This window comes from Delphinapterus leucas, chromosome 21 (genome assembly GCF_059928025.1).
Source record: "Delphinapterus leucas isolate spDelLeu-1000000601 "Yukka" chromosome 21, BTC_Dleu_Yukka2, whole genome shotgun sequence".
In the NCBI taxonomy this organism is placed as follows: Eukaryota; Metazoa; Chordata; class Mammalia; order Artiodactyla; family Monodontidae; genus Delphinapterus; species Delphinapterus leucas.
In genome coordinates, this window is record NC_143149.1 from 24,025,021 (window position 1) to 24,040,641 (window position 15,621).

The following is a 15,621-nucleotide window of genomic DNA, read 5'->3' on the forward strand; positions in this document are numbered from 1 at the left end:
GCCAATTTAAAGCACTTTTTAAACTCTTCTTGAGAACCTTTTCTAGAGTACATTTGGAGCCTTATGTTATTGCTAAGCATTTTATGATTTGTCTTCCTGGAAATTCATGTAACTGAAGTACCGTGTGTTATTTCAAGTATATACATTATTGGGTTTCAGTTTACTGTATTTTTAAAAGGTTGTGGCAGCTATTAGACTTACGTAGAATGACTACTCTCTGTCACTAATAGGTTTTTAAGGTGAATAATTACAGAGGGATGAGGATTGATTTCTTAGCTAAACCTGGGTGATTTTGCTTTATTCAATATAATAAGTATAAAAAGTAGCAACTGTGGAGTTCTAGCATGTGAGTCATTTTAAAGAATTAGTTAAAATGAGAAATTTAAATGAAGGTTTAGTCCACTGTTTATTTCTCAGTGAACATTTACTACCTGAAGGTTTTGAACCTTGTATCCCACAGTACAGTGGAAACTTAAAAAAAAACTCACTGGTTGTTTTGCTGCTATTTCTCTAGAAGAGTATAGCTGAGAACAGGATTCTGCCTCTCGCAGCAGTTGGCATGCACTTGTCCCAAGCGGTGCAAGCTGGCTACCCACTCGATATGGAGCGAGCAGGTCTGACTCCAGAGATTCAGAAGATTATTGCTGATGTTATCCGAAACCCTCCCATCAACTCAGGTGATAACCATGACCTTGGTCTGCAGCCTTAATGACTTGAGTCATTGAACCCAGATGAAGTAAACAAGCAATCCACTAATATTTTTCACTCTGATCGCATTAACCCTTTATGCTACTATGAAAACTTTACTTTTGTAATGCTTTTTATTGTTTTAGAAAAACAACCTTTCTTCCCATTATCACTCAGAGAGAAGTCTGAGTCTGAGAAATTCTGGCTTTTTTTTTCAGCTTCAGGTTACAACTTCCACACCCATCCCCCAAACAGTGCTCTTTCATCCTTTTCTAATTTCTACTTCATCACTTGAAAAAAACACATTCATTCCCCATAGCTCACTGACTTAGTTTTTTTCTAAATCTTTCTGATTCCCTGTCACTGGTTTTACCTAAGTAGCCTTTCTCATCAATACAGTCAATAGTGTCAGGCACTGTGGCATTGAAGGGATGGACTGAGTTCTCTTGGGCCCCTTGTAGAAGGGTTTTCTCCTGTCACTTTGCTACAGAACCTCAACTGTGCTTAAGGAGATCAAGCCCTTTTGTTTGCCTTGCAGAAAATTTTAAAATATGCCTATTTTAAAGTTATGATCCCTTTTTTACAGAAGTAAAGATGAGGTGGATTAGAAGGATTTTCACACCCTAAATGTACAAATGTAAACTAGGTGTGTTATAATTCAGTAAATCTGATGTTTTTTTTGACTGTTAGGACAGAGCAATGGACATACAAAAAGCCTTATCTCCAAAGCTGCAGTGCAAATAGTTAAACTTATTACCTCAAATTCTTTCCCACTCAGAAACGAGTATACAGTTCTCCCCCTAGATTTAGAAGTAAGGGAAAACAGATCACAGTTAATACTATACTTAACTGATCAGAACAAAGGTATTTAAGTCACCTTCAAAGGCAGCATTTGTTCTAGGCTTGAGCAAGACTTGACTGAAGGACACCTCCATCTCTCCTTCCATTGCTCAACCTTGGAGGCAAGGAGAGAGACAGAGGCAAGTTTGGGCAGTGGTCCTCTAAGTTAGTTCCAGGAAACCGAAGTTTCTCTTTTTACTATACCATGTTAAAGTTGTACTGCCAACTATTTAGGAAAGAAATATGCAATTTCTAATCCTGGTCAATGAAACTTCCAAGTGTTTTCAGGGCCTGTTGATAGCTTATGTCAAGATCTTATTTGAGGGAGATACCTTAACAACTAATTCTGCTTCTGTATCACAGCTTTCTGGTTATGATTTGATTTCCCGTGTAGGTCTGTCTATAGGGAAAATATGCACTAGTCTTGCTAATCTGGGTACTTATCTATATGATAGTTGTGAATTCATAATTGGAAATTAATGAATTGGCATTTTGTGAGCTTGGTTAATGTGGCTCTATTAAGGTTAAAGTAGGTTTGTAAATCTGAAAACGTGAGGGCCAGATCCTGTACTGCGATAAAATATCCAGGGTCACTTAGCTGTGAGTCATCTTGTGAGGAAGCCAGCCAGCTCTCCTGGTCATTCTCCAGTCTTTCTAACTTCAGCAACCATTTTGCTAGAAATTAAGGAAGAGGAAGGACAACAGTAATTAATTGCAGGGTTAGAATTGGGATTGTATAAAACCTGTCTTTCTCCAATGCAGAATGAAATAGTATTTTAGAGAAAGTCAAAGACTCAGATGCCTTCTTGATTTTAATACCCTAGAATTATTTTTTCCTTTATGTATGTATTGTCTCTCAGGATTTAGAGAAAGATATATCTTTGATGAGCTGTTTGATAGTATGCAGTATTCTCTGAGTTTGTGCACTCTTTTTCCCTTTTCCCTATTGTCTTTACTATTATACACTGAGTATAGCAAATAAATTTTCATTCAGTTAAATATTAAATTGAAATTCCAAAGACCAATGGAATTTAAATTATACTTATTAAACACTTATTTCATCTTTCTGTCAATACACTGTATATAGGTTGCACAAATAATACGAAAAAATATATTATTGCAATTTACCTCCAAAACCAAAATTGAGAAAGATAAGTATCATGAGCTCTAAACTTTATTTCTTTTGATTGTATGGTTATAGTCTGTAATATATCATTTATTGATGTGAAATTGTATTTTTGAATTCGTAGTTTTCCTTGATAAAATACTATTTGTTCTCTTACGGGAGGAAACATTGTTGAGTTATAAATTATAATAAGAAATGAAGATATCTATGCCACACTAATGATTCAGATATGATATTTCACCTTTTACTTAACTGTAGCCATATCACGTGATTTGGTGTTTTAATGAACAAGTTTGTTGGCATTTAAATTTTGCACAATCTTGAATTGAGAATTTTCTATATTTTATTATGGCATAATCTTAATCTTAAAAATAGAGTATTTGTGAATTGAGAAATTATATCTATTATTTTCATGCTATCTTATTTGCTAAGTAGGTTTCGTCCTTGTAACAATATTTTAAGGAATTCTGTACCTTTTTATTCTTTTAGTTTTTTCCATGTTTACATGACTTTAAGCTGCTTCTTTTATGGAGTTGAGATTCTAACTATGCTTAATAATAAATGAAGCAAAGTATTTAATGAGGTACCTGGAAAGTATTTTTAATAATTTTGTTCTTTCATTATTTATGTGCATGTAACTAGAAAATTAAGGGTGGCTTCCAAGGGACCTGCCACAAAAGCAGGGGTAATATGATCTCTTCTAAGCACTGAAAGAATGCAGGCAGTGCTCATTATTTCACTCTCCAAGAGATATTTTCAGCACTTACTTGTGTGGAAAGTTAGGGCAAATAAGATCTGAAAATAAAATATCTTTCCCAGAAAACTTATTTAAATAATAGGCATTTTAAATAGTTGACGTGTTTTGTTATGCTTCGATAGCCATTGAAAGAATCCTTTTTATTAGCATCTTATTTACAAGTATGATTAGCTTCTATTTTAAGGCTAAATTATTTTCAAAAAATTAACTTATAATTGATATTTGGAATTTCTGTGGATGGTGGTTTTGATTCTCAGGGCAGCCCTCAAAAGACGGTTTGAAACAAAAGTTAAGCAGAGTCGATAGCCTGACCTGACTCTGGGTCTTGGAAGCAGGGGTGCAGGTGGTGCAGGAGTGAGGGGACATGTTTTACTCCATTTCTGTTCTGTAAGGGGATAGGCATTTGAAAGAGGAACATTTTCTTTGGCCACCTTCCTCCTTCCTTTCTACAAAACATGTCACTATTTCCAGCTCATAGGTTTTCTGCAGTGTTCTGTGTAATTTATTTTTAAATCTTTTTTTTCATCCTTTACAGATACAAATAAAATTAAACTAATTAGAATGTATGTTCCTGAAAACATTGACACCTACCTTATCTACATGGCAACTGAGATCCTGGAAAAAGGCTGCGAAAACAGGATGCTATGCCAGTCTTCATGTGATTCCAGCAAAAAGAGATGTTTCCCCAACTCTGAAGAGAGCTGCTCAAATTCTAAGAGAAGGAAGGAAGAAGTGGGCACTAATACCAAGGTGTTAATTATATGTAGAATTTTCATGTAGTGTCAGATCGTTCAATTTGCATATCTTAATACCAGAATGCTGTATTTTTTGAACTGTTATAAATTCTGATAGAGGGTTACTTTTTAGAAAATCTCGGTGCTGTATTTCCGTTGCTTTTCATAAATCCGATCTGAGAAAAGAGATTTTTTAAACAGCGGGAAAAGAGGAATATAGTCCATCGATTTAGCTTATTGTATGGGAATGTCAGCTTAAATTTTACCTCTACCTTATATTGACTATATAGTCTGGAAATTCTCTTTCTTTCATAGGTATATATTTAATATTGGCTGTAAGCATATGGTAGTTTATGTGGTTAATGAAAATAAGACCAAATTCTATGATATATACCTCCCCAGATATTGGAATTTGTCTATCATTCTGTTACTCCTCAGGCTCTGTTCCTGTTATAGTGAATCTCTCAGGTACAAGGATAATTGTTGCTCATGGTCCTGGCCATATCCCAGTGCACTTTTGCATGATCAGAGAAAGACCATGAGTTTAGTATTATTTTTACACGGTATATTTTATTAAAATCAAATGCTTTGAATATTATTGCTCTGTGTGTTATATGAGATAAATAAATAGTCATCAGAGAATAACTATTCTTTGACATTGTGACTCTACTAAATGATTGCAAAGACTTGAAAATTTGACCTTTTATATCTTCCAGGTCTAAAGTTCCATGATAAAAGTTTGTGAAAACTATAATTAACTCAAAAATTACTTTAGTTCCTAGATGATAAATTCAGCATGGTGGTAGGTGGTTGCTACTATTTATATTAGAGAATTAGGGACTTTATTTCAGTTCTAAGTAATCTTTATAGGATTTCCAACAGTTAAACTCCTTTTCTCAATAGCTTAAAAAGTAAGAGGAACTGATCTTTTAAAATTCTGTCCTTCAGTTAGATTTGTATATAGTCATGTACTAGATAACCTAATGAAATTTTATTAACTGGAATTCTTTACATTATTTTGGCAATTGAATTAGCTATAAGAAGGGCATTGCTAACACACCACTGTAAAGCAATTATACTCCAATAAAGATGTTTAAAAAAAAAAAGGGCATTAAAGGAGATACACGTTGGGCAGGTGGTAGTGAAATTTGGCTGCTATTCCCAGCCTTTTATTTCTGAAATCTATACCAGGTGCCTAAGACCTTATTTTTTTCCCAACTGTATATGTCAATAGGAAAAGGTATAACTTGTTATTTTTCCTGAATATTGAAGCACATTTATAGTGAAATACTGTTATAACCACACATTAATATTATTGCTTTCCTCCTATTGAAATAACATCATATTCTGAAAAAAGAGTGGGGGTATTTTGGGGGGGTGGGTGGAAATTAAGCCTACCGGATTCAGCCTTTTCTTTTTCCCCATTTAGGGGAACAAGAATATGGGGGCTAGGAAGTAGATTAAGGGGTGAGTGAGCCAGCCAAAGTGTTTTTCTTTCGTCTGCCTTCCAGTATAGAAAGCTACTCTGAACACTGTAGAGTCTGTTGGAGGCCTGGTTTCAGGATCCTTCATGTGTTAACCTTCATCTTCTCTACTGACCTGGATTATATCCCTTAGTCTATTTCATCTTATGATTATGAGGTTTCTAATAAAAAATAATGTCAAAACAAATTCTTCTTATTAGTTGATGCATTGTTAGGTTTACATCTATTGTGACTGAGGTTAAGATACAAGCTCAGTCATGCCTATGTTTACTGGAGGAAGATTATGTCTTGATAATGGTAGTTCTGATTCAATATACGAAGGTACACAGTGGATTCTTTAAATGTGTAGTTTTTTTTTTTATTTCTGGAAAGTTTTCTTAAATTGTAGATTTAAAATTTTTGTTTATTTCAGGAAGTTTTTTAAAATTTTACTTTTTAGTATTTTTGTCCCATTGCTTTGTAGTTCTTCTTAACGTATTTCTGCTCTCTATATGTTGGATCTTCTTTACTGAGCTACAATATCTGTCACTTCTCATGAATTCTTTTTGGCTTTTCATTTCTCTTTAGATTAAACTTTTCTTCTTTTTCACCTTCTATTTCTGTTTGGACACAATCTGTTGTATTTATTGCTATGTTCTTTATAGTTTAATATTCACTTGTATAATTTTTTCTTTTATTTCTAATTCTTTCCAGAGCTTTTCCCCTCACTTTTGAATTTTTCTGATTTTAATTTATGATGTTTGTTTTGAATTATTTTCTTAATGTTTTTCAGCTCATTTTAGGAGGTTACAGTTTTCTATATCTTAGCAAGTCGGTGTCAGATTTGACCTCATAACTGCCTGTTGCTCCTTTTTGTGTGACATTAGTTTTCCTGCACTTTCAAAAGACGGCATGCTTCAGGATAGTTTTTCCAAGTTCCCAAAGCTCTCCTGTTGTTTTTGTGTAGCATTCAAAATAGGGAAACTTGGTTTATGACATACCCCGTTCTGCTACTTTTACTTGGGCTTTCTCTTCCCTTTGCCTCTATTATACCCGTCCTGCTTGATTTTGATTTAACCCCAGCAGTTCTCAGTGTCAGGCCTTCACCTGGAAGTTTATAGGTGCCAGCTGCTCTAGTCACTTAAGACACTGCTGTGGACCCTTTTCCATCGCCTGCTGTTGGGTTGGGGAAAGGCACTCCCACTTTTCAGATGCTGTTCTCAAAGAAACCTTTCCAGTGTATACCTGTGGGCTGTTTGGTTCTCCTGTTCTCAGGCACCTCACTGCCTGCCTCTGCTTTCTCCCACACAGATGCTGTACCATGCAGGTCTTAGGGCTGTTGGTGGTTTTTCCTCACATGCTTGTAGTTTCAGTTTCCTGAGGATACCTTTAATAAACTTAGTTTCTTTGTAAATGTAGAGGATGAATTTTTGGTTTTGCTCCCTAATTCTATCTGTTTTAATGCTGGGATTCAGAAAGATTAAAAACTACGCTGCTGCTGCCACCATCTTCCCAGAACCCTCTCCTCATATGTCACTTTTTTCCATCTTATTTTGCTTGACTGCCAGAGAGAGATAGAGAGAGAGAGAGAGACAGAGAGAGAGGTCTCATGCCCTGCCACTGAGTTTCATTATAAATTAAAACATACAACATTTTTATAAACTACTTTAAGATACTCAGGAAAAATGCTGGGGGGGTAATATTATGATAATCATTGTTAAGATTGAGTACCTCAGAATAATATGAATTTTCTTAACCTTTGCTTTTTTAGGCATAGTTTGTTTTTTTCCTAAGGAAATAGTGCATGTAGTAACTATTTCATATTCCCCCAAAATTTTAAAGGTTGAAGGAAAACATTCTTGTGATTTTTCACAGGAAGATGAGAGTCACAGAAATTCACTAAAACTAACTTCCTGGAATCAGCCATTCAGCGATCCCAAAATTGAAGATTTCTTTGTAGATTCTCATTTACAGGTAAAATTGATTTAATAAAATAGTTTTCATGACAAATATATTATGCTTGATAACTAATATACCTAGATTTATCTTAGTTTTTAGATGAAATTAAATGCAAATATAATGTACGTATTTGCTTACATATATATGGGTGCATATAATCAGCAAATGAGTTAACGTTTTATATTCTCAACTTAATGATAGTGGCTTATTAATAGAACTTGGAGTACCAAGTAAGTACTTACTTAAATTTAAGTAAATACTTACTTAAATTTTTATTATGATTGCTGGGAATTTTAGCCTTCTACTAATGAAGGAAATAGTCACTGAAAAGCGTTGTTCCTGTTATTAGACCTCATAATTAAAGTCCTCCAGATACTTATTGTTGAGACTCAAAAGATACATTCAGTGTAAGCAAGTGTTTTACCCCTTTCTCAATGAAATAAGCTCATTTTTATAATGATAGGATAAATGCTGAATATCATATTCTATCAATATAAAAATGTTATAGGAGATAAAAGACCTGAAATGATATTAGCTACCAATTAATGAATACCAAGAATAAATCAGGATGTGTTTTGATATTCTGTAACTCTCCAAATAATCCAGTGTTACAGTATTATATACTATTATTCTCTTTTTCTGTGTGAAGAAATCAAGGCTTTAATAACATTCATAAGGTCATACATGTAGCAAGTGACTCAATTAGAACTCAAACCTAGTTCTGTTTTTTTTTAAGTTACTTAGGCTTATTTTATTTATTTATATTTATTTTTAATTGGAGTATAGTTGCTTCACAATGTTGTGTTAGTTTCTGCTGTACAACAAAGTCAATCAGCTATATGTGTACATATATCCCCTCCCTCGTGGACCTCCCTCCCACCCCTCCTCCCCCATTCCACCCATCTAGGTCATCACAGAGCCTGTCTGGTTTTAAAGTCCCTGCTTATTCCATAGTATTCGGCTACGGCTACAACAGGACTTCAGGTTTTTTCCTTGGCTCTGTTATTGTTCGGATCTTGTACTCTGTTTTACTTTTTGGCTTTGTTATAATTTTAACTGGTTTCCTTCCTCCAGTTGCCCTTAAACTCTGATTGCAAGCAATGATAGTTGTCTGTGGCTGCAAGGAATTTTGATAATAAAATTCTGGGGGGAAGAGTATTTCTGGGCCAATTTCATCTCTACCCAAATGCCTTTTATCCGTGCCACTTTATATCCCTAATACTTATTATTTCTAAGTCAAACATTGTAATATCATACAGTGTGTATAAATCTCGTCTGTCCTCCTGGTCTTCTCTTCCCTGTGAGGAAATAGGTGCCTGGGAGAGAAGTTGCTATCTTGGCTGGTTTTTTTCTTTAGCTTTTGCTAAAGTGTGAATAGCCCTTTCTTCGGCACTGGATTTATTTAAGTTGGAATAGCTAACAGCTTTTACCTTTTAAAAATATAAGGTCACACAGTTTTTTGTCAAGGAGTTTTTACTTTTTTCCCCACCTTTAAATATTTTGAAGCCACTGTTAAACACAGAAAACATAATAAAACATAGCAAGCAGTTAACGAACAATTCATAGATGTAGTCTTCATTCTTGAAATGGAATAAATTATACTGGTATACCTTAGGCTAACAGACACATTGTAACTTAGATGAGACCACCTTACCTTAAAGCCCTCAAATAGTTCCAATAAATAAATTAACTCTCCCAGATTCCAAAGTATAGTCATGTTAGAATGATTTCTCCATCATGTTGGTTTAAGGAGCTAGAGTTCAAGCTGAGATAACACAAATTAATACCATTTTGAGCTTATAGAACTTACCTATTAAAAGTTTTAATAGGTATTAAATTACCTATTAAAATTTAATGTACAGATAAAATAAGTACACAACCACTGCCTTTGGGTTTAATTTTGTTTTCAGGGACCTTTAACTAGGGTTCTGAAGCTTCATTTGGTGCACAGGTCCCCTAAAATTAGGCAAAATATCGTGCATGTGTACGTTTGTCTTTTTTTTCTCATAAGTGGACCTCTAGTTTTTAGCTGATTCTCAAAAGAGTCTATGAAACAGAACCCTTTTGTTTTTTTTCATTTATTCAGCAAATGTTTTTTGAGTACCTGTTATGTCTCAGCAACTCTGCAAGGTCCTGATGATGCTTGAACCACTCTCCTAGTCTGTCTACCACTGTAGATGTACAAGTTGTATGCTTTTTAAAATGCCTAATATAACTGTGTGTGTGTGTGTGTGTGTACACATGCTTAGGCAGATGCCTTTCCTGGAACATTCAATTCACCATTTTGGCCAAGCTAAAGCAAATACACCATGGGACATAGATCTGAAATAATATCCAGTTCTTTCCTTTCCAAATGAGAGTCTACACTTGAGTGTCTAAAAATAGGTTAACAGGATGGCAGGTAATTGCCTAAAAAAATGATATAGTTGATTTTGTCTCTCATGTGTTTATTTTTGGATCCAGAAATAAATTCTGTAGATCTCATTATTTTGTTTTATTTGGAAAGGGAAGGCTTGTGGGTGTATATTCAATAACCTATGTTACTTTGCAACTGAGACACATTTTCAGCAGTACAAATATATATATATATATATATATATATTTTTTTTTTTTTTTTCTGTTTCTTTCCTACAGACTTCATCTGAAACCTCAAAGAGAAAATTACCTGGGTGGTTTGTCAAAAGAAATGAGACCTTACCTGATGCCAGCAAGAAATCAACGGCCAAAACTAAAAAGAAGGGTCTTTTTAGTTGAACTGGCAACTGCCAGAGGAATTATGTGTGTCTTGCTGTGTTACAAGAGGGAAGCTGTATTTCATTTCTGAAAACAGTGGGGAGTAATATTTTTGTTTAAAAATTATTCTAATCTCAAAGTAAAACTCACCTATTTATTGAACAGCTGGTGTCTTAAAACAGCCTTTTGCAATTCACATAAAGTTGAGTCTTCTGAGAGCCTGAGTGAGTACCTCGAACAGAATCTTAGTTTCCTATGAGATTGCTTTAAGAAATCATGTTACTGCCCTGTTTTCTAATCTCTTTACTTACTTCAGCAGTATGTTTGGAATATGTAATGTGTGGTGATTTCGTATAGATAACAGATTATCAGTTGTAAGTGATTATGTGTGTGATATGTAATATTCCTGTATTACCAAAATTCTGTCTTATAAATGAAGGACGCATAGTTATTTTACAAATTGTTTTTTCTATTGTTAGAAGAAACTCTTATACACATTTTAAAATGATATTAGTGGACCAGACCAGTGAAAATGAAACATTTCGGGTTCTGTGTAGAGGAAAGAATATAACAAAGACCAATTACACTAGACAACTATGCACTTTGTATGTTATATACGATTTCTATTATTTTTCAAATAATAATAAAAAGTCCTTAGTACTGAATATTATAAAGATATGTATTTTAAACTTTCATATACTGACTTACCTTGAGCACCTTTAATTTTTGATGATGTCAGAATTTGATTCTAATACCTCTTTATGTAGCACATGTAACTGAAATATACAAAACACATACTGACACTGAATTGGGTAAATCATAGTTGATATAACTTTAAGCAGTTCACCATATGGCATTTAACTGACTTTTTTATAAATAAAAATAACTGTCATTAATAAAAAAGAAATATATGTTTGCCATAGAAGAATTAGAAAATCCAGAAAAGTGAAAAAAAAAAAATCACAAAAGTTCCACTGGTAGGTAATCAGTTAACCCCTTTCATGTATCCTGCCAAGCCTTTTATTTATTGATTGATTGATTTTGGCCGCACCGTGCGGTATGGAGGATCTTAGTTCCCTGACCAGGGATCAAACCCATGCCCCCTGCAGTGGAAGTGCGGAGTCTTAACCACTGGACCGTCAGGGAAGTCCCCTGCCAAGCCTTTTTATATTTACTTCTTTTCTTAGTTTGTTACAAGAATAATACGTGAATGAATATTCTTTGTAAAGCATTCAAGCTATACTTAAAACATTAAAGTCCCCCATATTCCCATTTCCCCACATCCCATTACCAGCCCCTTTCCAGAACGTAACTCCTGTTGAATATGTGACGTGTCATTCTCTAGTCATTTCTTTTGCATTTACGTGCCTCTGCATATGTAGCTACACATACATTCTTGGGTTTTTTTAATTTTAATTTTTATATTGAAGTATAGTTGATTTAAAATACTATAATCATTTCAGGTGTACAACATAGTGATTCAATATTTTTGTAGATTATACTCCATTTAAAATTATAACATATTGGCTATATTCGTTGTGCTGTACAATATGTTCTTGTAGCTTATTTATTTTATATACAGTAGTTTGTACCTTTTAATTCCCTACCCCCATATCTCCCCTCCCCATTATCTTCTCTCTGGTAACCACTAGCTTCTTCTGTATATGTGTGAGTCTGTTTCTGTTTTTTATATTCATTCTTTTTTATTGTTGTTTTTTTCTACATATAAGTGATAACATACAATGTTTGTCTTTCTCTGTGTGTCTTATTTCACTGAGCATATTACCCTCCAGGTCCGTCCATATTGTTGCAAATGGCAGAATATCATTATTTTTTATGGCTGAGTAATATTCCAGTGTCACTCTTTGCAGATGACATGATATTTATATATAGAAAATGCCAAAGCCTCCACCAAAAAACTGTTGAAACTGATAAATGAATTCAGTAAAGTTGCCGGATACAAGATTAATATATAGAAATCTGCTGCTTTTCTATACACTAATAATGAGCTATCAGAAAGAGAAAGTAAGAAAACAAAAGTTTTAAAGTTGCCCAGAATAAAATAACTAGGAATAAACTTAACCAAGGAAATGAAAGACCTATACTCTGAAACCTAGAAAACATTGATGAAGGAAACTGAAGATGTTACCAAAAATGGAAAGATGTCTTATGTGTTCCTGGATTAGAATGTTAAAATGTCCATACTACCCAAAGCAATCTACAGATTTAATGCAATCCCTATCAAAATACCCATGACATTTTTCTCAGAACTAGGACAAATAATCCTAAAATTTACATGGAACCACAAAAGATTCTGAATAACCAAAGCAGTCCTGAGAAAAAAGAACAAAGCTGGAGGTATCATACTCCCTGACTTCAGACTATACTACAAAGCTACAGTCATCAAAACAGTGCTGTACTAGCACAAAAACAGACACATAAATCAATGGAACAGAATAGAGAGCCCAGAAATAAACCCATGCTCTATGGTCAATTACTCTACAACAAAGGAGGCAAGAATATACAATGAGGAAAATATAGTCTCTTCAATAAGTAGTGCTGGGGAAACTGGACAGCTACATGTAAAAGAGTAAAATTAAAACATTTTCTCACAGCATACATAAAAATAAACTCAAAATGGAGTAAAGACCTAATTGTAAGACCAGGATCCATGAAACTCCTAGAAGAAAACACAAGCAGAACACTCTTTGACATAAATCTTTTTTTTTTTGCACAAATGAGATCATGCTGTATTTAGTTTTCTGCAACAAATTTTTTCTATTTATCATGAAGATCTTCGCATGTCAGTATATATATCGGTCTAGTTGTGTTTTGTTTTGGTTTTTTTTTTTGTGGTACGCGGGCCCCTCACCGCCGTGACCTCTCCCGTTGCGGAGCACAGGCTCCGGACGCGTAGGCTCAGCGGCCATGGCTCACGGGCCCAGCCGTTCCGCGGCATGTGGGACCTTCCCGGACCGGGCCACGAACCCGTGTCCCCTGCGTCGGCAGGCGGACTCTCAACCACTGCGCCACCAGGGAAGCCCTCTAGTTGTTTTTTATAGCTATTTACTATGCTATTTGGTGAATATACTATAATTTATATAATCACTTCCTGTTGGTGGTTTTGTCATTTTTCTGTATTTCAGATTGTTTCTAGAAGTACAGTTAGAAGAGTTAAGCACAAACATATTATTTGTTACTTATATTTCACTTGAATATATTATGAACATGTTTTTCCATGTCATTAAATAGACTTCCACAGAATCTTTTTGGGGGCTTTTCCATAGTGCAGTGATTCTCCAAGTGTGGTCTGCAGTCCATTAGGAGTCCCTGAGACCCTTCAGGGGATCTGCAGAGGCAAAACTATTTTTATAATACCAAGATGATATAACATTTGCCTTTTGTACTATGTTGAGATTTGCATTGAGGGTGCATAGATGCGGTGAGTAAAACCACTAGCAATTTAGTGCAAATCAAGGCAGTGGCAGCAAATTATTGATTTTATTAATTCTCATTTCTTAAACACATTTTTTCAATATTCATTGTGATAAAATGGCAAATACACATAAAGCATCTGTGCTATATACCAAAGTATGATGGTTGTCTTCTAGAAAAGCACTTGTTTGATTGTTTGAGTTGTGAATTGAACTAGTTGCTTTTTTTCCTGTGGAATATCATTTTTACTGACAAGAATGACTGATAGAAAATATGATTGGTTATTGCTCCTAGGCGGAGGCATAGGCTTCCTAGATCCCCAACTTCTCCATTTTCCATGAGCTCCTTCTGGGTTTCTTTTTTTATCCTCCCTGCCTCCCTCCTCCCCTTGCCTGACACCCTACCACCAGAGTGTGTTTTGGAAGCTGTGCCATATATATCTGCCTCATCACCAGGTGCAAATAACTGGTACAGAATGACCTCAGAACATTACAGAGTATTTACCATAAGAATATATGGACTGAACTTTAATTTCGTGGATGAAGCATCTTTCTTCAGCAGCCTCAGGCCTCAAGTTTGCCTCAGGTTCATTCTTAAAAACAAGGAATTTCTTTTATTGATTGATTGATTGGCCGGGCTCATTCTTAAAAACAAGGAATTTTCTTCCTTCCTCCCTTCCTTCCTTCCTTCTTTCCCGGGTTCTTTCTTAAAAACGAGGAATTTTATTTATTTATTTATTGGCCGGGTTCATTCTTAAAAACAAGGAATTTTACTTACTTACTTACTTACTTATTTATTGGCCGGGTCGCGACTTGCAGGGTCTTAGTTCCCTAACCAGCGATTGAACCCGGGCCAAGGCAGTGTAAGCCCTGAGTCCCAACCATTGGACCGCCAGGGAAATCCCCAAGGAATTTCTTTTAGAGTACTATTCTTATGCTGTCTCCTCCAAAAATATTAATTACTTTCTCTTCTGTGTTATTTGTCATTGGACCATAGGACCATGATAACAGAGTCAGACAAATCCCTGACATTTATTTAGAATTCAGAAAACTGTGGTCTAGACAGTTAGAAGGAGAAAAGAATAGAGGATTCTTCCTATTCAAAGAGGTTGCTTTAGAATTAACTGAGAGCATGAAAGATCCAGTGGAATGACCTTAAAATCATTTTAGAGCTAACTAGACATTCATCTGTCTTACGGGGAGCAAGGAAATGGAAACCCAACAAAAACACTGTAAGAAAGTTACAGTCTTGATAGGAACTGCGAACTGAAGCCGTCTCAGCTATCTGAGAAGATGTCCCCATCATTTTGCTTGAGAAGGCAATCCAAAAATCATTGGGATAACGTAGTTAACTTCCTTACTGGGTAATAAGCATGTTTAAACCTCAGAAAAGATGAGAAATAAGTAGAATACAGAGTAAATTAAACCTTTGGTTGTAATATTTTAGGATTAAGGAATGATAAGTACATATTTGATATTTAAGCATTTGTAATGCTTGAGATATTTTAGCTTATTAGAATAACAGATTATTCTTGTGACTCATTTAAAACATATCATTGAAAAATTAGTAATATATGCTTGTTATTTTTAAGTTGAAATCCTACCGTTTGAAACATTATTGGGATATTTAATAAGAGTTTTAAAATTTGTTATAGCATAGAAATAGTATCGTCAACAAATTTCCCTTATAAGAGAAAGAAAAAAAATCTATTATACTTACTAGTAATACTAAGGTTAATATTAATATCTATTCATTAAACCCAGAGCTTTCATTGTTTTTCAGAAAAATTAATAAAACTTCAGCCTCATGTCCAGCTTCATTTTCTAACTCAATTTAAAAAGGTTATTGAGAAGTATGTACTCATTATGTTTCAGTCAATAAATATTT

The 15,621-nt window shown here is 34.6% G+C and overlaps 1 protein-coding gene across 5 annotated transcripts in view; it reads left to right on the forward strand.

Moving 5' to 3' along the window:
* The window catches only part of WRN (WRN RecQ like helicase), a 128,027-nt gene extending 117,054 nt beyond the window's left edge, over positions 1 to 10,973 (forward strand). For 3 of the 5 annotated variants that reach the window (XM_022571149.3, XM_022571151.3, XM_089903743.1), the window contains 4 exons: positions 515 to 677; positions 3,946 to 4,160; positions 7,450 to 7,581; positions 10,201 to 10,973. In XM_022571149.3, coding sequence (XP_022426857.2) covers positions 515 to 677; positions 3,946 to 4,160; positions 7,450 to 7,581; positions 10,201 to 10,320 — 630 coding nt within the window. In that variant the 3' untranslated portion in view covers positions 10,321 to 10,973. Of the gene's footprint in view, positions 1 to 514; positions 678 to 3,945; positions 4,161 to 7,449; positions 7,582 to 10,200 lie in introns of those variants that run through there. The other 2 variants (XM_089903744.1, XM_089903745.1) reach the window with 2 other exon arrangements.
* Positions 10,974 to 15,621: the final 4,648 nt, after the last annotated feature.